At 43.1% G+C, this 26090-nt stretch overlaps 1 protein-coding gene across 1 annotated transcript in view; it reads left to right on the forward strand.

Annotated features, from left to right (window-relative positions):
• The window catches only part of SND1 (staphylococcal nuclease and tudor domain containing 1), an 840361-nt gene that overhangs the window by 782323 nt on the left and 31948 nt on the right, over nt 1-26090 (forward strand). Inside the window, exon 19 of the mRNA XM_077473541.1 lies at nt 12227-12350. Within this exon, the coding sequence (XP_077329667.1) occupies nt 12227-12350 (124 nt within the window). The remainder of the gene's footprint in view (nt 1-12226; nt 12351-26090) is intronic.

Raw genomic sequence — 26090 nt, forward strand, 5'->3', positions numbered from 1 at the left:
TGACAAAGACCAGGATTGTCAGGACAGCGGGGACAATAAGAACGGGTGTCACGCCTAAATCCGCGCTTGCTACAGACACGACATCTTTTTTGGGGGGCTCGTTGGGTAGGGGTACTCGGGATGACATAAGAATAATGCCTCTCATGCAGCCGGCTTACTGCATCTGGTAGGGGAAGGTGAGGTGGAGCACCGTCTGGATACAGAAGGGCTCTGACGATATCCTCCTGGAATTTGAGGAAGGATCCAGTCCGTCCTGAAGCTTTGTGTAGTACATAAGCATTCAGTATAGCCAATTGGAATAAATAAACAGACACTTTTTTGTACCAGCGTCTGGACTTACGGGCAACTAGATACGGCGCCAACAACTGGTCATTGAGGTCCACCCCTCCCATGTTAAGGTTATATTTGTGGACACAGAGGGGTTTCTCCACAACACCAGTCGCCGTAGAAATTTGGACCGTCGTGTCTGCATGAAGGGAGGTAAGAACGAAAACATTCTTATTATCCCTCCACTTCATAGCGAGCAAATTATTACTGCGCAAGCAGGCTCTCTCCCCCAGCCTAAGACGGGACTCTACAAGCCGCTGGGGAAAGCCCCGGCGATTAGGTCGCACGGTGCCACATGCTCCAATCTGCTGATCAAACAAGTGACTAAAGAGTGGCACGCTTGTGTAATAATTGTCCACGTACAAGTGGTACCCCTTTCCGAATAAGGGTGACACCAAGTCCCACACTATCTTGCCAGCGCTTCCTATGTAATCAGGGCAGTTCTCCGGCTCTACGTGACTATCTCTTCCCTCATAAACCATGAAACTACGTGTATAGCCTGTGGCCCTGTCACAGAGCTTATACATCTTGACCCCGTATCTGGAACGCTTGTTGGGGACGTATTGTTTGAAGGACAAGCGACCAGAAAATTTAATCAGGGACTCATCAACGCAGACAACTTGATCGGGAGTAAACAAGGCTGCAAAACGTTGGTTGAAGTGGTTTATGAGGGGCCGAATTTTGTAGAGCCGATCATACTCAGGGTCTCCACGAGGACGACAGAGTTCATTGTCGCTGAAGTGCATGAACCGCAAAATCATCTCGTATCGTGCCCTGGACATGGAAGCAGAGAACACGCGCATATGGTGAATTGGGTCAATGGACCAATATGACCGCAACTCACTCTTTTTGGTTATGCCCATGTTGAGGGAGAGGCCCAGAAAGATTTTAAATTCGGAAACCGTAACTGGTTTCCATTGTCTGGCAAGGGCGGACTGGGGAATAGTGGCGATGTGTTGAGCAGCGTACAAATTGGTTTGGTCCACAATAGATCTAAAGAGATCTTCGGTGAAAAACAGTGAGTAAAAGTCAAGTGTCGTAAAATCAACTGTTTCCACGTTAATGCCAGGTTGGCCAGTGAATGGGGGAAGTACGGGTTCTGCAGAAGTGGTGGGCACCCAAATAGGATTGGCGAATTCTGCAGGAAGGGCACTATGGGTACGACGGGCCTGTCTTTGTCTTCTTCTTGGTGGCAGCGGGACACTACTTGTGCTTGCCACCTCGCCAGCTTGAACTGCACTTATGGGACTCGCCACGTCACCACGTGTTACTGCAGTGCTGGATGTAGGTCCAGGGTGTACTAGGCCGCTGGTGCTTGCCAGTTCACCAGAAGGTTGAGCGGCTCTAGTACGTCTCTGCTCCATACGAGTGACCTGCGGTTCCTGCACCTCAACAACAGAATACATACGGGATTGGGCACACCTGTTCTTAACAGCGGCCTCATCTCCGTCGTCAGAGCTATCTGTCATGGAGCCGCTGTCCTCTACAGGATCGTATTCTGAGCCTGAATCTGACAGATGAGTGACGTCCTCTTCACTATCTGTCATGCTCAGAAACGTGTAGGCCTCATCACTAGTGTACCTTCGCTTTGCCATTTTGGGCTCTAAATTTAGGGGTACACTAGTGAGACTCACAGGTAAAAAAGCACCTAGCCTGTCAGCGACTGTTTCAAAACGCTACAAAAAAAACTGTTAGCGATCGCAGGGATCAAGCCTGACTCTGCGAACGCTGCAGTTATGTGTGTTGTGTTTTGTAAGTGACAGTGATCGATCGATACTGCACTTGGGTGGGCTGGGCTGGGCTTGGCGGAGGGGCTAAACGCAGGTGCTAGCGGGTATCTGGGCTGATCCCGCTAACAATGCGTTTTGGGAAACCTAAAATGCTGGCAACGCTAATATATATCTGATCAGATACTATATTACTAAGGGAGGTGTATGCTTTGCGCGTGGGTGTTAGCGGTACTGGCACTAACCTGACGCTGGGGCGACGCAGGCCTTATCTGACCCTAAAAAACTTATATCACCCGCCGGGTGATCAGGGGGTTAAACCTTTATTAGGTAATAAATGGCGGGTGCCCTGAAACAAAAAAATATAACTAACCAACCAGCGTCACCTGTAACAGTTATATGGTGATCACTGGTGAAAGGGTTAACTGGGGGGCAATCAGGGGGCTATGCGGTAGTATATGGGGGTCCCTGACGCTATAAAAAGCTGCGGCGAACCCAAATACTTACCTGCCTATCTAGCGTCACCTGTGACACTAATACAGCGATCAGAAAAAAATCGCTTATTAGTGACACTGGCGACGGGGGGTGATCACGGGGTTAAACCTTTATTGGGGGGGTTAGGGGGGCACCCTAGAGCTAAAGGGGGCTAGCCCTAACTGCCCTAACAGTTATTACAGTCACAAATGACACCAATGCAAAAAAAAAAAAAAAAAAAAAAAAAAAAAAAAAAAATGCACTTGGTGTCACTGTGACTGGGGGGGGCAGGGGTGATTGGGGGTGATCAGGGGGGTGAAAAGTGTGCCTGGCGTGTTCTACTGTTAGTGTAGTGTTAGGTGCAACTCACCGATCCGCTCTCCTCGGTGCCGGAACGAAAAAGACCGACACGAGGAGAGAATACATCACTTCCTCTCCTGTGTTTACATTACAGGAGAGGAAGTGATGTCACGGGGGATTTTCATTCGTCGGGAGCGATCGCGAGGGGGTGGCCATGAATGAATGGCCGTCCCCTCGTCCGGGATCGCTCCCGAACGAAAACCGACCGCCGCAGGCACCGGGCGGGGGCCCGATCGGGCCCCCGACCCGCGGGAGGCAAATCACGTACATGTACGTGCTTATGCCTGCCCGTGCCATTCTGCCGACGTACATCGGCGTGAGGCGGTCGGCAAGTGGTTAAAGTATATAATTGTATTTAATATGTGTTCAGTATCCAGGATGCGTTCCAATACAATTCCCTGAGAAAACAGAATGCCTGGGGATGAAGTTATATAAATTACATTTTTTTTTTCCTTGACTATGTAGCTATAATGAATTTAAAACAAATTTAAGTGGAGGTAATGCACAAGCAGTATATTTGTGGCTTTATTCATGTAACCTTTGATCCTTTCTGGCTATCAGAATCAGTCCTTCCAAATATAGCTTTTTTGTGCAGGTTTTGTGGTTAAGTTCTGTGTTAAGAATGTTTTGAAGTAATTGTAGAGGTTTATGAGATTTCTCATTTTCAAATACTGCTGGTCAGGTGGGTAAAATAAAAACAACGTATTTAATCAGTTCCATTAAAATCTGTTTTAAAGTGCTTTTAGCTATATCCTATTAAGACTTTGTGGTGTGTGTGTGCAGCGCAAGGTTCTAGATTCTGCTGGGTCAGCAGCATGTGAGCTTGCTGAGAGTTCTTTTTAAAATCCATGTTCCCATGGCAACCCTCATCATGCCTAATGAAGGGTGAGACCAGTGAGGTGAGAAGCAGGGAGGTGCAGAGACTTTCTCGCTGACCAAGCATTATGGAAACAGAAGAAATTACTACAATGGAAATGCTTCCTAAGATCTCTGTAGTACTTGGTGCCTGTGTTTGTGTGTATTTTCAATTTAGAAAAAATAAACATGGTCTTTGAAGAATCACAATATTTTAAAGCAGCTAGCGGTCTTACAACACCTCAAACCAAAGTAATTTCATTTCAGGGGTAGGCAACGTTTTGGGAAGTGGAGATCTACCTGGACAACATAAAAGATCAAAGCTCACTGAGGTTCAGCACCCTTCTTTTTCTTTTTAATGAACTAGCAAGGCCTAACCAAATAGGAAAACATAGTCAAATATAAAACAAATGTAAAAATATCAAGTTAGCCACCTTAAAAGTGGACGGAGTCAGTCAGACCATTGGACAGTATGATTCCAGGGCTGTGGGTTAGTAGTTTGAGAAGAGAAACCGACAAAACTGCGGGGGGGGGGGGGGGGACAGGATGGCACACAGGGGCTAGACAACAACAGCAAAAGGAATTTGGCAGGGAGTGGCCAATGGGGCTGCAATTAGTGGAACCGATCAACTGTATTTTGCTCCCTGCAGCCTCTGAATGCTGGCAGGAGGGAGGGGAGAAGTAGTGGACATTGTCAGCATTCAGTGACTGCAGGGAGGAAATGATAGCCCATGCGATCTGATTCCAGTGGTGACTAAAAAAAGGTGCAAATGGAATGCGATTTCAGCTATACAGTTTGTATGGCTGAATTCACATTGCACAGACTGCATGTGATCTGCACAGCAATGCAGTGCGAATCGATGTCTTTGATCACACCAGTGTGAACCCAGCCTTAGGGCCATCATGTCTGAAAACCATAAGGGCACTGCTTGAGACTAGTCATTCCATGTATAGACTCGGGACATTATGAAACATTATTTTTAATTGTAAACACTGAATAAAGTTAAGATTACATGGTTTCTCATGTTTTACAGTTTTGTATGATGATCTACTTCAAGCATATTAAATTATTGTTCAATATATCACTGTTTACTGCATTATCATTATTCACTTTTGTACGGAGAGAAATTAATCTTCTGTTGATACTTCCTGATTCCAGTATTTTTCTTCCCTTCTGTTTCTGCTCTTACATCCCTTCATTGTCTAGGCCATTTTCTGTACCCAGAATTGCCTCATAAGGTGAACAAACATAAGTCTTTCAGGGGTTTTGTATGGTCACCTGTGGAGATCATGGTTTTTTTAGACTTGCTCTAGTTCTGTTACTTTGAGGCCCATTCTCTGTTCATGTTCTGTTTAATTTCCAGCAGCTTTATTAAATCTTCAGTTAATAAATGAACAGTGCTAAATGACTGCAGACTAGCTCTGAATGGGTCCACGTTCTAAACAGAAAATCTGCTTTATCGCATTTGTCAGTAGTAGGCAGGGGAGCTTTGGCACAAGGATGAAATGTATCTAGGGCTTAACATTGTCATGTCTATCCCAGCTGAATCCACAGGTGTGTGCACTGTTGCATCCTGTTGTAGAATGCACACTGGGTTACACTATTGTTCTGTAGCCAATACTGCTTTGCACCTGCTCAGAATATGCTTCAGTCACTCTCTCTTTTATCACTTAATTAAATCCTCATAATAATACACAAGTGTCCCTGCTGCAAGCTCTCTCTCTGATAGCCCATTCTTGCTGCCAGTTTAAAACCTGAGGGATCCACAATGTTATCTGTGGTTGCAGAAGCACACAGCGATTTTACATCACAGGTAATGTGCCTTTCTCATGTGGTTGCCTGTTTCTCCAACCATTTGTGTGCAGTTGGCTTCACTCAACTTAATGGCTAAGCTACATAGGTGTTTTTAATCTTTTGCTACTGAGCAATTTAACTACTTGTTGGCAGTTGCCTTATTGCAGCTTGCTGTTAATGTCCTGCAAATGAATCGGTGTTGGGCATCGTGGTTAAATTGTTGAGCACGCAAACGCAACACGGACAAGGTCAGTGTTTAGTTTTCTTAAAGGATAGACTCACCGTATCGGGCAGAAATTTCACTTTTCGTAATAAATAGAAGCATTTTCTAATGCCATTTCTGGCCCAGCCATCCCAATGTGCTTTTCTCTCACCTCGTTCACAGGACATTTAGAATCTTGTCAGTTTATTTGCATTTTTGAATGGATTTTCAGATCCCATCACTTTCTGTAGCTTATATCAGCATTTACTTTGTTAGGTCATCTCCCAGAAGCCTTCACTTCTTTGTTGCATCAAAGAGGGTGTGTCCACCACTCCGGATCACACCTCCCTCATTACAATCCTTCCTCCTACTCCCTATACAATCTGATTGTATAATATCCTTTAGATCTCCCATCAGCTATGTAGTACAAGGGCCTGTCTGGATACAAACTGAATGGGTTGTTCAGGTGTGTCCTCTATATTCCATAGTTCTGGTAAATCTAAAAGTAAATTATACAGAGATTGTACAATCAGATTGCATAGTATGTAGCTATCTTTATACAAGTACATAGGAGGGAGTGGAAAAAAACACTCAGTTGTCGAGCCTCATTCACATCTCCACGTAGTGAAAACTCACATTCCCGCATACGTTTGTTTTGGAGCATTTTCACTCGTCACACGTAGGGCAGGCCATTCATGTGAATGGGTTGCACTACACACAATCGCTCCAGCATGGTGCGTTACCACAGTTTTGGTGCATTTGCTGCACTTGGGGAGCCTTTAACATGTAAGGACAACACAAGCACGATGCACATTTGCAGCATTTCTGAAACGCTTGGAGAAGCACGCATTTTCTGTGCAGTTTGCCATGCATTTGGAAACACAGATGTTACTGGAGCCTCCTTGTTCTTGTGTAAACGCATCAATTTCACTTTCAGGCCCCATTCACACCTAGAGTAGTGGGAGGGCATGTTTTTTGGCTTGTTTTTCCAGTGCCATACATAGGGCAGCTGCTACACCTGGCAAAGTAGCTTATGGGACATTTTTGCATGTTTTTACTGCATTTGTCACCTGTTTTTTCATATGGCAAAATGTGTTTGCTTCTGTGATTGGTGTACCGTTAACAACTAATGGCACTGAAAGCAAAATTAGGTCATTTTAGGTGTACAAATGTGGCCATATACTATACAATCTCTGTACAATCTCCTTCAGATTAACCAAAATGATATAATAGGACAACACACTATCAATCCAATCACTCTGTATCCAGTCAGGCAGGCTCTTGCACTACATCAGGTGTGTCCCGTGGGCTACATGTGGCCCCGGGGAGTTTGGAATGCGGCCTGAGCTCATCTGAAGGCATGACAGAACACCGGGGGAGCTGTGAAAAAATAGTTGATAGGTGAAGGTGTGCTAATGAGGTCAGTTGGTAAACTCCTTCCTGCCTCGTTTTCAAAATCCAAGAAAACTTGTATTTTTTGTGCAACAGAGGTACATTAATGATATATTGGTTTGGTACATAGGGGAGCTTGAGTTTAGAAGAAAAAAAAAAGGTGAACTTGGTCTTTAACCACTTAAGGACCAATAGGATTTACCCCCTTAATGACCAGGCCATTTTTTGCTATATGGCACTGCATCGATTTAACTGACAATTGCGCAGTCGTGCGACGCTGTACCCAAACGGATAGAGCTTTCTTTTGGTGGTATTTGATCACCTCTGCAGTTTATTTTTTGCGCTATAAACAAAAAAGAGTGACAATTTTGAAAAAAATAGCTATTTTTTTTACTTTATGGTATAATATCCCAAAAAATATATAAAAAAAAGTCTTCCTCTGTTTAGGCCAATATGTATTCTTCTACATATTTTTGGTAAAAAGAATCGCAATAAGCGCATATTGATTGGTTTGCACAAAAGTTATAGCGTCTACAAAATGGGGAATAGATTCATGGCATTTTTGTAATAACTTCTTTTATTTACTAGTAATGGCGGTCATCAGCGATTTTTAGCAGAACTGTGACATTGCGGTAGACAGATCGGATGCTTTTGACATTTTTTTGGGGGACCAGTGACATTTCCACAGCGATCGGTGCTCTAAATATGCACTGATTACTGTATAAATGACACTAGCAGGGAAAGGTTTAACACTAGTGGGGTTAAACAATCAAGGGGTTAAATGTGTTCCCTGGGAGGTGTTTCTAACTTGTGGGGGAGTTGTACTGACTGGAGGAGGAGAGAGATCGCTGTTCTTGATCATTAGGAACAGATGACCCCTCTCTACTTTCCTGACAGAATGGAAATCTGTTTACGTTGACAGATCCTCATTCTGGCTCTCTGTGGAGCGATCGCGGGTGGCCAGCAGACATTGTTCACGTGCATCGGTGCTGCGGGCACACGCCCACTATATCTATTGCACGAACCAACAGCTACGGTGATTTGCGCAATAGAGCCAACCTCTATTATAGTATAATGACGGCGGCTGGTTGGCAAGCGGTTAAAGAGAAAATCAAGGAAGCCAATTGTATAGTTCTTATAGACTGTAAATTGGTAAAGTAACAACCTTTCCTGTGCACTGATGTCTGCTATCCATGGATGTTCCCTCTGGAATTCACCATCGGATGAATTGCAACATCTAAAGCAAGAGGCCACTTTGCTTCATAGCAATAGGCTCATTTATGTCCGCTATCTGGTGAGTATTTAGATTGGTGGAGGTGCACAGTTGTAGCTGTCCAAATTCTTTACACACTGGGTGAAGTGCATTTTATTTGATGCTTGTTATTTGATTTCTGTTGAGTGTTTCGGACACAACACACCTGCCATTGGAATTACTTTGGACGCATGGAAGTTTTTCCTCAATCACGTCACAGATGTATTCATTTTAGCACTTTATTTGTACATCACTTATTAAGACTCTTGTATGTTTGTCACAGCTGAGGCTGCACATCATTTTCTTGTCTATTGAACAAAAAAAAAAAGATTTCTCCATCCACACAAACAAGATGGTTGGAGAATAGCCACACGCTGTTGGCATTGGAGTATTGTTTGGGTGGTAACATGGAACTTGGTGATTTTATGGTGGTGTTGTGAGGATTTAACACCTCCCTGACATGCACTCAAAACAGATGTTGATCAGCACTAGGACTAATGTGATTTTAACAGGTGACCCAGATTTTCAAAAATTGTTCAGAGAAATAGTTTTATGTATTTCAGGGACCCACTGAGATTCGATCCATGTATGGGCTGGCTGGTTGTTCTGAAGTCAATCCAGCAATGGACTTCATTACAACCAGCCTGTTGAATTATTTTTTTCTCTTGCTATTGCTTTTGGCGGCTTTAGCAGTCGGAAGTCGTCATTTTATTCTGCCGGCAGGGAAGGCTGAGACTAGCTTTTTTTTAAATGCAGAACTAAAGTCCACTGGGTGAGGTGAGCTCTTGTCATACTGTCCAAGTATGCACTGCAGACTTGCCCATTATGGTACATTTACCACCTAGTGTGCCCTCCTAAAGTAATGACCGGTCCAGGCTTGCAGTCGCCAGTCTTCCTGTGTCTGGATATTATAGTCTTTCAGGTTTTGCTGTAATCCCTACAAAGGAGTTAACAGGAGCAGACATTCATTTTCTGTGTTAAGAACCTGAGCTCAGTCTGTGATGCTGACAGTGCTCACATTAAGCTGCACACCCACAGACTGTATGATAAACACAACGGCTTGTGTCATGGAGAGCAGTCAATATCCAGCCTTAATTAGCCACTGGTGGTGAAATGTTTGACAAGTGAAAGGCAATGAAAAATGCCTAGTTTCAGGGTAATACAAGGACAGTTAACACAGGAAACAACAAAGTAAAATGGCACGTTTGCATAACTGTTGGATGCCAGGCAGAAGAGACACAATGTCAAAGGTGAAAGCTGAAACTAACTGTCACCACCCAGTACCTTTTTTATTTTGGCATTAAGTGTTTCATTTGGACGTTTCAAGTGTTTATTGTCTTCTTCTTCATATCTAATTTTATCTTTTATACAAAATGTAAAATCTTACCTTTTCTGAAGAAAGACTTTTGCTCTTGCATACCATAACAATTCCTAATAATCCTATTTGTTTCTGAATTGTAGGTTGAAAACGTATCTCTTGTGCCATACACTCAATTGTATTTGTTTTAAGCAACCTTTTGCTAATAACCATTTCTGTTGAAAACTTAAAATGATTAAAAATTATGATTGGTCACCTTGTTCTTTTTAATTCTTTCAAATTAAAGTTGGTTGAGTTTTTATTAGCAGCTTTAGGTGACTTTCACACTGGGGTGTTTATCAGGCACTTTTGGGCTAAAAATAGCACCTGAAAAACACCCCCCTCTCCCCCTGCAGCCCCAGTGTGGGAGTCTGAGTGCTTTCACACTGGAGCGGTGTGCTTGCAGGACGAGAAAAAAAGCCCTGCAAGCAGCATCTTTAGGGCGTTGTCGGAGCGCCACTCCTAAAACGTCCCCCCATTTAAATCAATGTCCAGCGCTGCCGAAGTGCCTGCAAAGCAATTCAGCAGCGGCACTTTTGGCCTTTTTTGGGGCGCTAGCAGGGGTTAAATGCGCCGCTAGAAATCGGCGCTTTACCACCGACATACCCCCCGCGTCCCAGTGTGAAAGGGCCCTTAGTAATAAACTTGTATTCTTAAACTAATAATAAAGAATCTTAAGTAATCTTTAACCAATAAATATAACTTAGCCTAATAAGCATACCTGAATTTGGTGCAAAGACCTTCATGGTCTTAGACCATACTCTGTATGATGGGTTTGATTTTTATAGCACATCAGCAAAATTTTCTGTAAATGTATTCCAAGCAGTAAAAAATGTAATCTGTATTATGGACCAATTGCTGACTTGATATATTAACCTCTATGTATTGAAACCTCTAATTTACACGTGGGACCAGCAGAGTCAGATGCCTATCTCCAAATTAAGTATAGGGCTATTAACCGGTTCCCGACCGGCACACGCCGATGTACGTCAGCAGAATGGCACGGGCAGGCATATTGGCGTACAGGTACGTCCAATCTTTAATGACCCCGTGAGTCCGGTCGCAGGTCCCATGGACTCGATCGCCGCGGGCATACCCCCGATCGTCTCACTGGGCGGCTGAATGGAGAAATGCCGTTGTAAACAGCATTTCCCCGTTCTGCCTAGCAACTAGTGACACTGATCTCTGCTCCATGTGATTGGAGCAGAGATCAGTGTTCACTAAATGAAAGCTTAGCCCCCCACAGTTAGTAACACATCCCTAGGAACACTTAACCCCTTCACTGCCAGTGTCATTTACACAGGAATCACTGCATTTATATAGCAGTGTTTGCTGTATAAATGACAATGGTCCCAAAAATGTCCAATGTGTCCGCCATAATGTCGCAGTCACAATAAAAATCGCTGATTGCCGCCATTACTAGTAAAAAAAAAAATTTATAAAAATGCCATAAAACTATCCCCTATTTTGTAAACGCTATAAATTTTGCACAAACCAATCGATCGCTTATTGCGCTTTTTTTTGTTTTTTTTACCAAAAATATTTAGAATATGTATCGGCCTAAACTGAGGGAAAAAAATGTGTTTTTATATATTTTTGGGGGATATTTATTATAACAAAAAGTAAAAAATAATGCGTTTTTTCAAAATTGTCGCTCTATTTTTGTTTATAGCGCAAAAAATAAAAACCGCAGAGGTGATCAAATACCACCAAAAGAAAGCTCTATTTGTGGGAAAAAAAGGACGCCAATTTTGTTTGGGAGCCACGTCGCATGACCACGCAATTGTCAGTTAAAGCGACGCAGTGCCAAATCGCAAAAAGTGTTCTGGTCTTTGACCAGCAAAATGGTCAAGTGGGCTGAAGTGGTTAAATGCTATCCTTGTTCATAATCTGAGCCATTTGATGCTACACGATACCAATATAGAAGTCTGGCTGTTAAGTTTGTTTTAATCTTGCTGTTCCTTCTGACATGACTCATTTTTTATTTTTTTTTTACTTTTTGGATTGCACTCCTAACAATCTATCTATATATAACAACTATATAAATATGTATTTTTTTTTTTTTTATATTCTTAAATATACATATCCTTACACGTTATATTTTCCTGCTGTGGCATGAGCTGCCATTTTCTATAGCCGTAGCTTCAAGGAGCAATTTTCTTCCCTGAAATTGTTTGATATTATGAAGCCTTTGGCGTAATGTTTTGTTAATATGTTTTGAGCCTAGCATTGCCTTCTGGACTTGATGTCCTTATTAAAGGCTGAAGCATCACACTGCACAGTAGTGTAGACAATTGCTGCCGTTGGAAAATATCTTTAAAAACATCCCTCTGGCATAACTGTTGCACTTCACTTTTTCGGAAGTCTGTATGAGCCATCACCAATGCTAATTCAAAGAGTGATGTCCATATTTTTTTTTTCTTCATCTTATTTCAGTTGTATATGGTTTCAGTTTACATAATTAATGTCTCCAATTTCTCTTTAGGTACACAGCTTGAGAAACTCATGGAAAGTATGAGGAGTGAAATTGCCAGCAGTCCCCCTTTGGAAGGGTCATTCGCACCACGCCGTGGAGATTACTGCATCGCCAAATATGTGGATGGAGAATGGTAGGAAATGTGAAATTCCTTCATTTTTGTGGCACTGTGTTGCAGTGGTGCTGTAAACTGTCACTACTCACACAATCAATGAATTGCATCTTGTTTAGCAAAGACTTTTTTTTTTTTTTTTTTTATGATATAGAGTATCTCACAAAAGTGAGTACACTCCTCACATTTTTGTAAATATTTTATTATATCTTTTCATGTGACAACACTGAAGAAATAACCCTTTGCTACAATGTAATGTAATGTAGTGAGTGTACAGCTTGTATAACAGTGTATATATTTATTGTCCCCTCAAAATAACACACAGCCATTAATTTCTAAACCGATGGCAACAAAAAGTGAAAATGTCCAAATTGGCCTCAAATTGTCAATATTTTGTGTGGCCACTATTATTTTCCAGCACTGCTTTAACCCTCATGGTCATGAATTTCACCAGATCTTCACAGGTTACCACTGGAGTACTCTCCCACTCCTCCATGACGACATCACAGAGCCGGAGGATGTTAGAGACCTTGTGCTCCTACACCTTCCGTTTGAGGCTGCCCCACAAATGTTCAATAGGGTTTAGGTCTGGAGACATGCTTGGCCAGTCCATCACCTTTAGGCTGTGTTCACACTATCTTCGCATGCGGCTCACAGCAGGGGGTCCAGTGTGTCCCCATTCACCATTTCAGGCTCGATTTCAGCCTGAATTTTTGGCTGAATTCGGACCTGGAACAGACCAAAAGACGCCGCAGGACCCCTGTGCGAATTCACACCGGAGCTGCAGCGGAGATATGTTAACCGGCTCCAGAGAGCCGGCCCAAATCTCCTGCTCTTGCAAACCCAGCCTCACCCTCAGCATCTTTAGCAAGGCAGTGGTCGTCTTGGAGGTGTGTTTGGGTTTTTGTTGGAATACTGCCATGCTGTCCAGTCTCCACAGGGAGGGGATCATGCTCTGCTTTAGTATGTCACAGTACATTTTGGCATTCACACATGCTCGACGCCATCTGAACCAAATACGTTTATCTTGGTCTCATCAGACCACAGGACAAGGTTCCAGTAATCCATGTCCTTAGTCTGCTTGTCTTCAGCAAACTGTGGGCTTTCTTGTGCATCATCTTTAGAAGAGAGGCTTCCTTCTGGGATGACAGCCATGCAGACCAAATTGATGCAGTGTGTGGCATATGGTCTGAGCACTGCCAGGCTGACCCCCCACCCCTGCTGGCAGCATTCGTCCGTCTATTTCCCAAAGACAATCTCTGGATATGATGCTGATCATGTGCACTCAACTTCTTTGGTCGACCATGGCGAGGTCTGTTCTGAGTGGAACCTGTCCTGCTAAACCGCTGTATGGTCTTGGCCACCAAGCTGCAGCTCAGTTTCAGGGTCTTGGCAATCTTATAGCCTAGGCCATCTTTATGTAGAGAAACAATAATTTTTTTAAGATCCTTAGAGAGTTATTTGCCATGAGCTGCCATGTTAACCACTTCATCCCCTTAAGGATTTGCCCCCCTCCTGACCGAGCCATTTTTTGCGATACGGCACTGCGTCGCTTTAACTGACAATTGCGCGGTCGTGCGACTTTGCACCCAAACAAAAATTGTCCTTCCTCCCCCTCAAATAGAGCTTTCTTTTGGTGGTATTTGATCACCTGCAATTTATTTTTAACTTTTTTGCCCTATAAACAAAAAAAACGGAAATTTTGAAGAAAAAAAAACAATATTTATTACTTTTTGCTATAATAAATATACCAAATTGAAAAAAAGAAAACAAATTTCTTAGTTTAGTCCGATATATATTCTTCATCGTATTTTTGGTAAAAAGAATCGCAATAAGCGTATATTGATTGGTTTGCACAAAACATATAGCGTCTACAAAATAGGGGATAGATTCATGGCATTTTTTTTTTTTTTTACTAGAAATGGCAGCTATTTTTATCAGGACTGCGACATTGCGGCGGACAGATTGGACACTATTTTACTATTTTGAGACAGCTGACATTTATACAGTGATTAGTGCTTTAAATAGCCACCGATTACTTTATAAATGTCATTGGTAGGGAAGGGGTTGACACTAGGGGCAATCAAAGGGTTAACTGTATTCCCTGTGTGTGTTTTAACTATAGGGGGGATGGGACTAACCAGGGAAGGACACTGATCAGTGTTCCTATATACTAGGATCACACAATCTGTCTTCTCTCCCCTGACAGGACGTGAATATGTGTGATTGCCAGTGCGCTAGCGGACATCACTGGCACAGGCGTCTTAGTGATGCAGCGGGCACGTGCGCACCCCCTAATCCCTTAAAGCAGCTGCCATACAGCTACACCGATTCACTCAGGGGAGCCATTCTGCCACCGTCAAACGGCGAGTGGTCTGGAAGCGTATATATATTTCCAGTGACAAGTATGAGCGAGTGAGAGCCATAACGCCAACTTTATCACACCTGCTCCCCATGCACACCTGAGACCTTGTAACGCTAATGAGTCGCATGACACCAGGGAGGAAAAAATGGCTAATTGCGCCCCATTTGGACATTTTCACTTAGGGGTGTACTCACTTTTGTTGGCAGCAGTTAAGACATTAATGGCTGTGTTGTGTTATTTTGAGGGGACAGCAAATTTACACGGTTAAACAAGCTGTACAATTATTAGCAAAGTGTAATTTCTTCACATGAAAACATACAATATGTACAAAAATGTGAGCAGTGTACTCACTTTTGTGAGATACTGTATGTTTTGCAAAGGGGCCAAATACTTATTTCACTCATTAAAATTCAATTCAATTTATAACTTTTTTTAAATACGTTTTTCTGGATATTTTTGTTCTGTCTCGCTGTTAAACCTACTATTAACATTATAGACTGATCATTTCTTTGTCAGTGGGCAAACATACAAAATCAGCAGGGGATCAAAATAATTTTTTCCTTCACTATGTATGTACAAAGATGATTTGATTTAAAGTTCACCTTTACAAAAGTAATAAATGCACATGTTTTTGCAGGTAAAAAAAAAAAATGCATTTATTATTTGTTTTTGTTTGGAGCCTGTAAAGCATTGCACCCATGATCAGTAGATGGTGGGTATAATGCCACGATCCCGCAGACTGTGTAGCAGTCTGCCAGCATCTCTGATACGTGCAGGCAGTTACACAATGACAGGAAGGTCCGTGAACTACCTAGAGTACTCAACAGCGCCCTGGTAGTTGATTGAGAACTACAATCGGATAGTCACAAAAGCTGTCGGTACTTGTAGTTTTCACATTCACACAGCACTGTGAATGAGCTTATAAAAAAACCCAGGTTAACACTGCGCTAGAAAAAGAAATCTATTTAAAAAAAAAATGTGAAGCTGCCAGCACCATAAAGTCCAATACTAAACTCAAATACAGTAAAAATAAAATAAAGATGCAGCACTAGTGTAATGAAGTGAAAAATATGTTGAGCCAAAAAAGTAATAATGTAAAAACTCACAATTGGTAAAGACTAAAGCAAATATCACACTAAAAATTACTAAAGGTAATACTCCAGCTGATTCTAATAGATTAGTAAACCAAAACCAAAAGACATGTGTTTAAAAAAAAAAAAAACTAATAATGAGAGTAATGGTGAAAAAAACTCTTGCATAAAAAAACAAAAGCAAATACCACAAACGAGTTTGTAAATAATACAAAAAGCACATAAATTAAGTGATCTAAAACGTGAATAAAGAGAGATTGCTTGACAAATCACTAATAAACGAAAAAAATGTAAGCAAAAGTCCCAGTTCCAAATAGTGCGGTGAAAAATTAAACAAGCAAAAAAGTCCATATACAGTGTAGAGGTGATGCTCCAAAGGAAAGTATGGTGAAAACACGTCCTGTATCCAAAATAATTCACACCCAAGTGATTATTGATGCTCCCTACCAACTACAGATGACTACCATAAAGGTAGTCTCACCAGGCACAGGGAAATTCAGGTCTCCCAAAGCCTATACCGACATCTGTAATTGAGGATATGATCGTGGTACTCAAAAAACAAAAAGAGAGAGAGCTCCCATAGTGTAATAGTTCATAAAAGATGCTTTAATAAGCCAAATAAAATGCACGTACAAGATATTTCATCCTTTGAAAGCGTAGCAACTATTGTATATCAAAGATGGGGATTGTGGCATTTCCACAGGCTTCTTGCTGTTTGTGTCCCATCAATCTCCTTGGCCCCACACAGTCTCTTTTTTTAAGATTGTGACAGTGAGCGGCAGGAGGCGATCCCCCACTTGCTGTCAAAGGGGGATCGAGGTGTGCAGAGGCTGGTGCATCTGTAAAACTTGGGTGGACTGGACTCAGTTTTGCACTACCATTGAGCTAAGCAGCCGCAAAGTAATGACATTTCAGGACTTTTTTTTAACCATTTCTTCCCCCCCCCCTTTTCATGTCTGTGTTACTTTAACTGACAATTGTTGTGCGATGCTGTACCCAAATAAAATTGGTATCCGTTTTTTTTTTTTTCTTCCCACAAATGGAGCTTTCCTTTGGTGGTAGTAGATCACTTATACGGTTTTTATTTTTTGCGCTATAAACAAAAAAAAACAATGTTGAATAGAAACAATATTTTTTACTTTCTCCTATAAAACACATCCAGTAAAAAAATAATTCTTTATCAATTTATGCCAATATGTATTCTACTACATGTTTTTGGTAAAACAAATAATCCCAATAAGCGTATATTGATTGGTTTGCGCAAAAGTTATAGGTAGTATAAACTTTGGTTTTTTTGTGTAACTTTTTTTATTTTTACATTTTTTACTCGTAATGGCAGGGATCGATGACTTATAGCAGGACTGCGACATTGCGGCGGGCAAATAAGACACTTGGTGACACTTTTTTGGGGACCAGTGATACCAATACAGTGATCAGTGCTAAAAAATGCACTGTCGCTGTACGAATGACATTGGCAGGGAAGGGGTTAACAGGGGCGACCAAAGGGTTGAATGTGTTTCTAGGCTGTGCTTGCTTACTGTGGGCAGACAAAGATATATGTTCCTGCTTTGCGGAAACTACTTACAGAATGGCGATCTGCCTTGTTTACATAGGCAGACCACCGTTCTGCCTCTATCTTGAACAATTGGCGGGTCCCGGCAGTGCACACTGCAGACCCCGAAGTGAAGAATCGCGTACCTGTAAAATGGCAAAGAAAATATATCCGTTGCCAACGCAATGGTTTTCGCCATCAAAATGGACAAAATTGTATTCAGCCTTGTGGCTCTTTGGCAATCCTGCAGCTCAAGCTTTGTATCTTGGTCCTCCTGACTGTCAAACCCAGACTTTCTCAACCTTTTTCTACACGGAGGAACCCTTGAAATAACCTTTTGTGCTTCTTACATCTGGGGTCTTCTGGAAGAATCCCCCCCCCCCCTTTACAGATAGGTAAAAAGATCATCAGTGTCCCTTGGAACTTATCGGACAGCAAAAATTGGTCATTGCTCAAGGAACCCCTAGCAACCATTGGAGGAATCCTAGTATTCCACAGAACCCTGGTTTACAGCCTTATAAATGCAGTGCAACATGTCAGTGTCCACCAGAGCCGAATGCTGGGGACCCCCACCAGAGCCGAATGCTGGGGACCCCCACCAGAGCCAAATGCTGGGGACCCCCACCAGAGCCGAATGCGATTTTGTGATTCAAAAAATGCATTCTCTTTTCTGGAAGGTAGGAGGTATTAGAACAGTGATTGCATCATATCCTATTCTCTCTAACTGTAATAACCCGACATTTCCCATGAAACATTGGGATGGGAGCTATACTAGGCTTGTACATGTAAATGTAAACTCGCCCGCTTCAACATAAATCACATCCCTCATTCTGCAGCCAGCAAGCCATACATAACACACAGTATGATAGGTTACAGCAGACTTTCAATCTATCTCAGGGAACCCCCTGTTAAAAATGTCTGGATCTACAACTCATGATACATTGGTGTGATGGTCAGCGGGAGAGTGCTTCTTACATCTGGGGGTCTTCTGGAAGAATCCCCCCCCCCCCACAGATGGCTAAAACGATCATTGATGTCACTGGGAACTTATCTGAGAGGCAAAAATTGGTCATTGCTCAAAGAACCCCTAGAAATCATTGGAGGAACACTGGTTGAGAAACCCTGGTCTAACGCAATCCAGTGCTTGTGCAAATATGCTGTACCTCTGTCAGCTTGTCTCTCTTCCTGTAGATCCCTGCTGCTATATCCTTCAGGCCTGTGTCTGTCCTGGTACAGACGTGCACCTCTCTCCCTTGCGCGCGCGCGCGCACACACACACACACACACACACACACACACACACACACACACACACACACACACACACACACACACACACACACACTCCCAAGAGAACTGATTCTGGCACTGCAATAATAAACCCAGCACACACCTGGTGCCAACAGTGGGCGTGTTTTCTACAAATCCTTGCCTAATCTGCCATTTTAGACCGTGACAGAGTACTACTCTACCACACATTACATGTTACCACCCTGAATATGGGTTTAACATTTTATAAAAGGTGACCTTATCCTTTAGGTTTGTGATTGTAGAGATTACCCCCTTCTCTTGTTGCATTCATGCTTTGACTCTAAAGATCGTAACAATTCATGTCATTAATAATGAGGATGGTCAGTCTACTAACCCTGCGCATTGTAGCTCAGCGGTGCAAAGATTGATGAGCGATGCACTATCGCTGATCCCCTAAGCCATACATGTGTTCCTAGTTGACTGCGTTGGTATATCATCTCTAGAACACACAAAATACAAGCACATTAAACTAGATTATAAGGGCAGTGAACAATCTGCACTTGGTAGCTTTACAATTATAGCAAATATTTATCCAATCAGATCATTATACAGTGGTGTGAAAAAGTGTTTGCCCCCTTCCTCATTTCCTGTTCCTTTGCATGTTTGTCACACTTAAGTGTTTCGGAACATCAAACCAATTTAAACAATAGTCAAGGACAACACAAGTAAACACAAAATGCAATTTGTAAATGAAGGTGTTTATTATTAAAGGTGAAAAAAAATCCAAACCATCATGGCCCTGTGTGAAAAAGTGATTGCCCCCTAAACCTAATAACTGGTTGGGCCACCCTTAGCAGCAACAACTGCAACCAAGCGTTTGCAATAACGTGCAATGAGGCTTTTACAGCGTCCTGGAGAAATTTTGGCCCACTCATCTTTGCAGAATTGTCCTAATTCAGTTACATTAGAGGGTTTTCGAGCATGAACGGCCTTTTTAAGGTCATACCACAACATCTCAATAGGATTCAGGTCAGGACTTTGGCTAGGCCACTCCAAAGTCTTCATTTTGTTTTTCTTCAGCCATTCGGTGGTGGACTTGCTGGTGTGTTTAGGATCATTGTCCTGCTGCAGAACCCAAGTTCGTTTCAGCTTGAGTACACGAACAGATGGTCGGACATTCTCCTTCAGGATCTCTTGGTAGACAGCAGAATTCATAGTTCCTTTTATCACGGCAAGTCTTCCAGGTCCTGAAGCAGCAAAACAGCCCCAGACCATCACACTACCACCACCATATTTTACTGTTGGTATAATGTTCTTTTTATGCAATGCAGTGTTCCTTCTACGCCAGATATACTTGGACACACACCTTCCAAAGAGTTCCACTTTTGTCTCATCGGTCCACAGAATGTTGTCCCAAAAGTCTTGGGGATCATCAAGATGTGTTGTGGAGAAATTGAGACGAGCTTTGATGTTCTTTTTGCTCAGCAGTGGTTTTCTCCTTGGAACTCTGCCATGCAGGCCATTTTTGCCCAGTCTTTTCCTGATGGTGGAGGCATGAACGCTGACCTTAACTGAGGCAAGTGAGGCCTGCAGTTCCTTGGACATTGTTGTGGGGTCTTTTGTGACCACTTGGATGAGTCGTCGTTGCGCTCTTGGGGTAATTTTGGCCGGCCACTCCTGGGAAGGTTCACCACTGTTCCATGTCTTCGCCATTTGTGGATAATGGCTCTCACTGTGGTTCGCTGGATTCCCAAAGCTTTGGAAATGGCTTTATAACCCTTTCCAGACTGATAGATCTCAATTACTTTCTTTCTCAATTGTTCCTGAATTTCTTGGGGTCTCGGCATGATGTGTAGCTTTTAAGGATCTTCTGGTGGACCTTACTGTGTCAAGCAGCTCCTATTTAAGTGATGCCTTGATTGTGAACAGGTGTGGCAATAATCAGGTCTGGGTGTGGCTAGAGAAATTGAACTCAGGTGTGGGCAACCACAGTTATAGTATGTTTTAACAAGGGGGGCAATCACTTTTTCACACAGGGCCATGATGGTTTGGATTTTTTTTCACCTTTAATAATAAACACCTTCATTTACAAATTGCTTTTTGTGTTTACTTGTGTTGTCCTTGACTATTGTTTAAATTGGTTTGATGTTCCGAAACACTTAAGTGTGACAAACATGCAAAGGAACAGGAAATGAGGAAGGGGGCAAACACTTTTTCACACCACTGTAATGTGTGAGATATATACACTGGATCTGTTTCTCTAAAATGTGAAGTGCTAAGACATCTGGTCATGTACAGGGAAATTTTAAATGGGCTGATTTGCTGGCTGTCCATTTTTGGGTTTCAGGTGCATCTCCCCTTTGAGACAGGGAAAGGGACTGAGGACACAGATTCCCCAGTCCCTTTCTCTGCAGCCTCAGCTCCCCCCACACAGTTAGAAAGCTTGCCCTAAGGACACACGTAATCCTTTGATCGCCCCTGGTGTTAACCCCTTGGCTGCCAGTGTCATTTGTACAGTAACAGTGCATATGTTTAGCATTGATCACTGTAATAACGTCACTGGTTCCCAAAAAAGTGTCAGGTGTCCGATCTGTATGCCGCAATGTCGCAGTCCCACTAAAAATCGCAGATCCACCGCCACTACTAGTTAAAAAGAAAATGCCATAAGTCTATCCCCTAGTTTGTAGACGTGATAACTTTTGCGCAAACCAATTGATTAAACGCTTATTGGAATTTTTTACCAAAAATATGTAGCAGGATACGTATTGGCCTAAATTGATGAAGAAACTAGATTTTTTTTTTGTTTTGTTTTATTTTTTTATTGGATATGTTTTATAGCAGAAAGTAAAAAATATTTGTGTTTTTTTTTTTCAAAATTGCCAGCCTGAAGAGATGATCAAATACCACCAAAAGAAAGCCCCATTTGTGAGAAACAAAACCTACTTTAAAAAAATATATAAATAAATATATAATAAAAAATATAATAAAAAATGGCCTAGTCATTAAGGGGGTAAAACCTTTCAGGGCTGAAGTGGTTAACGTTCACTTTTGGCGATTAATGGTAAATATGACAAGTAGAGAGGATGAATCTCCCCAATGGGCAGATACGGCAAAGGGTTCTAATCTCACTTCAACCTACCAAAAAGTTTTGCTTTAAGTGATACTTGGAATCTGTAGGAATGAGTAAGGACTGCTGTACCCATGCAGATTGTTTTTTTTTTTTTTTTTTTTTTTTTTGTGATGTGGTGCAAACAATGGTCCTCAGAATTTGAGCTTCAGAAAACTAGTCATTAAAGTGGTTGTAAACCCCCTTTTTTTGTTGATTTGTACCTATAGGTAAGCCTTATTTTAGGCTTACCTATAGTAAAACGTGCGTCGTTTAGGAGATATTTCCCTTGTAGTGCGCCAATGTTGTCAGCACATGCGCTGCAAAGAAACGCACCACCGTGCCGTTTGACCCCGCGCGTGTGCCTTGACTGGTGGCTCCCACAACTCCAGCCAGAAGAAAGAGTGGGAAAGACAGCTGCGGCCTGCTCAGGGGACAGTGCGGGCTTCGTTTGCAGGTAAGTGTTCCATAATGGGCTAGTATGCCATGCATACTAGCCCATTATGCTTTTCATTTGCAGGCCTTGCGGAGACCGATCGGCGTTTACTTCCTCTTTAACCACTTTCAGACCGGACCATTTTGCTGGTAAATGACCAGAGGTCTTTTTACACTTTGGCACTGCGCTGCTTTAACTGGTAATTGCGCGGTCATGCAATGTTGTACCCAAACAAAATTTGCGTCCTTTTCTTCCCACAAATAGAGCTTTCTTTTGATGGTATTTGATTGCCTCTGCGATTTTTATTTTTTGCGATATAAACGTAAAAAGACCGCAAATTTTGAAAAAAAATGATATTTTCTACTTTTTGTTATTAGAAAAATCCAATAAACTCAATTTTAGTCATACATTTAGGCCAAAATGTATTCAGCCACATGTCTTTGGTAAAAAAAAAGTCAATAATTGTATATTTATTGGTTTGCGCAAAAGTTGTCACATCTACAAACTAAGGTACGTTTTCTGGAATTTACGCAGCTTTTAGTTAACGACTGCCTATCTCATTTCTTGAGGTGCTAAAATGGCAGGGCAGTACAAAACCCCCCCAAATGACCCCATTTTGGAAAGTAGACCCCCTAAGGAAATTGATAAGAGGCATGTTGAGCCCATTGAATATTTTATTTTTTTGCCTCAAGCGATTGAATAATGACAAAAAAAAAATTATTTTTTTTTTCTTACACAAAGTTGTCACTAAATGATATATTGCTCACACATGCTATGGGCGTATGTGAAATGACACCCCAAAATAAATTCTGCTGCTTCTCCTGAGTACGGGGATACCACATATGTGGGACTTTTTGGGAGCCTAGCCGCGTACGGGGCCCCGAAAACCAAGCACCGCCTTCAGGCTTTCTAAGGGCGTAAATTTTTGAGTTCACTTCTCACTACCTATTACAGTTTTGAAGGCCATAAAATGCCAAGATGGCACAAAACCCCCACAAATGACCCCATTTTAGAAAGTAGACACCCCAAGCTATTTGCTGAGAGGCATGTTGAGTTCATGGAATATTTTATATTTTGCCACAAGTTGCGGGAAAATTACAAACTTTTTTTTTTTTTTTTTTTTTTTCACAAAGTTGTCACTAAATGATATATTGCTCACGCATGCCATGGGCATATGTGAAATGACACCCCAAAATAAATTCTGCTGCTTCTCCTGAGTACGGGGATACCACATATGTGGGACTTTTTGGGAGCCTAGCCGCGTACGGGGCCCCGAAAACCAAGCACCGCCTTCAGGCTTTCTAAGGGCGTTACAGTTTTGAAGGCCATAAAATGCCAAGATGGCACAAACCCCCCCCCAAATGACCCCATTTTGGAAAGTAGACACCCCTAAATTTAGGGGTACACTAGTGAGACTAGGTAATAAATGGCGGGTGCCCTGAAACTATAAAAAAATAACTAACCAACCAGCGTCACCTGTAACAGTTATATGGTGATCACTGGTGAAAGGGTTAACTAGGGGGCAATCAGGGGGCTTTATGCGGTAGTATATGGGGGTCCCTGGCGCTATAAAAAGCTGCGGCGAACCTAAATACCTACCTGCCTAACTAGCGTCACCTGTGACACTAATACAGCGATCAGAAAAACGATCGCTTATTAGGCTGGGTTCACACTGGAGCGATGCGGGAACGCCACGAATGCGCGGCGGGTTCCCGCATCGCATGCCTCCCGGCGGCAGTTCACACTGCCCTATGCGAACTGCTGGGAGTGTCAGTGAAATGTTACTGACACCCCCAGATCAGTTCGCATATCGCAGTGCGATCTGCAAACTCGGATCGCATGGTGTGAACACCCATGCGATCCGATTCTGCTGCGGGCCAAAAAAAGGGTCCCGTGCGAATTTGCGGCGGGTGCGGCGAATGGCTGAACTCGAATCGCACAGAGATCGGATGTGATTTGCACTGCAGTGCGGTGCGAATCACATCCGTTCTCAAACCGCTGCAATGTGAACCCAGCCTTAGTGACACTGGCGACGGGGGGTGATCACGGGGTTAAACCTTTATTGGGGGGGTTAGGGGGGTACCTTAGAACTAAAGGGGGCTAACCCTAACTGCCCTAACAGTTATTAGTCACAAATGACACCCGCCGGGTGATCAGGGGGTTAAACCTTTATTAGGTAATAAATGGCGGGTGCCCTGAAACTATAAAAAAATAACTAACCAACCAGCGTCACCTGTAACAGTTATATGGTGATCACAGGTGAAAGGGTTAACTAGGGGGCAATCAGGGGGCTTTATGCGGTAGTATATCGGGGTCCCTGGCGCTATAAAAAGCTGCGGCGAACCTAAATACCTACCTGCCTAACTAGCGTCACCTGTGACACTAATACGGCGATCAGAAAAATGATCGCTTATTAGGCTGGGTTCACACTGGAGCGATGCGGAAACACCGCAAATCCGCGGCGGGTTCCCGCATCGCATGCCTCCCGGCGGCAGTTCACACTGCCCTATGCGAACTGCTGGGAGTGTCAGTGAAATGTTACTGACACCCCCAGATCAGTTCGCATATCGCAGTGCGATCTGCAAACTCGGATCGCATGGTGTGAACACCCATGCGATCCGATTCTGCTGCGGGCCAAAAAAAGGGTCCCGTGCGAATTTGCGGCGGGTGCGGCGAATGGCTGAACTCGAATCGCACAGAGATCGGATGTGATTTGCACTGCAGTGCGGTGCGAATCACATTCGTTCTCATAAACCGCTGCAATGTGAACCCAGCCTTAGTGACACTGGCGACGGGGGGTGATCACGGGGTTAAACCTTTATTGGGGGGGTTAGGGGGGTACATTAGAACTAAAGGGGGCTAACTCTAACTGCCCTAACAGTTATTACAGTCACAAATGACACCAATGCAAAAAAAAAAAAAATGACATTGGTGTCACTGTGACTGGGGGGCAGGGGTAATTGGGGGGGGTGATCGGGGGGTAAAGGGGGGGTGTGAGTGTGCCTGGCATGTTCTACTGTGTGTGTAGAGTGTTGGTGCAACTCACCGATCCGCTCTCCTCCGTGTCGGAACGAAAAATACCGACACGGAGGAGAGAATACATCACTTCCTCTCCTGTGTTTACATTACAGGAGAGGAAGTGATGTCACGGGGGATTTCCATTCGTCGAGAGCGATCGCGAGGGGGTGGCCATGAATGAATGGCCGCCCCCTCATCCCGGATCGCTCTCGAAGGAATGCCGACCGCCGCAGGCACCGGGGGGGGGCCCGATCGGGCCCCCCACCCGCGGGCAGGCAGGGACTTATATATACGCCCATATGCCTGCCCGTGCCATTCTGCCGACGTATATCGTCGTGCGGCGGTCGGCAAGTGGTTAAAGTGGCCAAAGTTAGATCGAAATACAGCTGGTTCAGCAGGCACCCTGCTGAATTTTGATCCATGTGTGGCCTCTGCAGTTGAATAGGAGTGGATCTACTGTTGGTAAAAGGTGCTCCATCAGCAGATGCAGTGCTGATCTATGTATTCTGACAGCAGGGGAGTCCCCGCTGTCAGAATAGAATAGCGCAGCTGGGAGTATTCCCACATCCACCTTGAATGTGTGGATGGGGTAGTTGACTGCTAGCTAAATGGAAAAAAATAACTAAACCATGTATGCCCAGCTTTACTTTCCATATGTTGGGAACCCTCACAGGTGTTTGGAAAACTTCAATTCTTTACAAAATTCAATGTCTGATATTGAGTATGGAAAGCCTGTATTTTTAGAAGTACACATTCTGGTAGTCCATAAACAGCCTCTGAGAACCTCTGTCCTGTTGAGCAGAATAGATGGAGGAAGCCTTCCTGACAAGCATTTGCTTGTTCTCATTAAGCACCAGCAGACAGCCTGATAAACGAGGACACGCGTGTTGCCTTACATTTTTTTTTTTTCCCTCAGATTTAAATGTCTTTTAAAAGGGAACA

The sequence above is a fragment of the Lithobates pipiens genome, unplaced genomic scaffold (genome assembly GCF_037356315.1).
Source record: "Lithobates pipiens isolate NorthernLeopardFrog02 unplaced genomic scaffold, aLitPip1_a1.2 Scaffold_8, whole genome shotgun sequence".
In the NCBI taxonomy this organism is placed as follows: domain Eukaryota; kingdom Metazoa; phylum Chordata; class Amphibia; order Anura; family Ranidae; genus Lithobates; species Lithobates pipiens.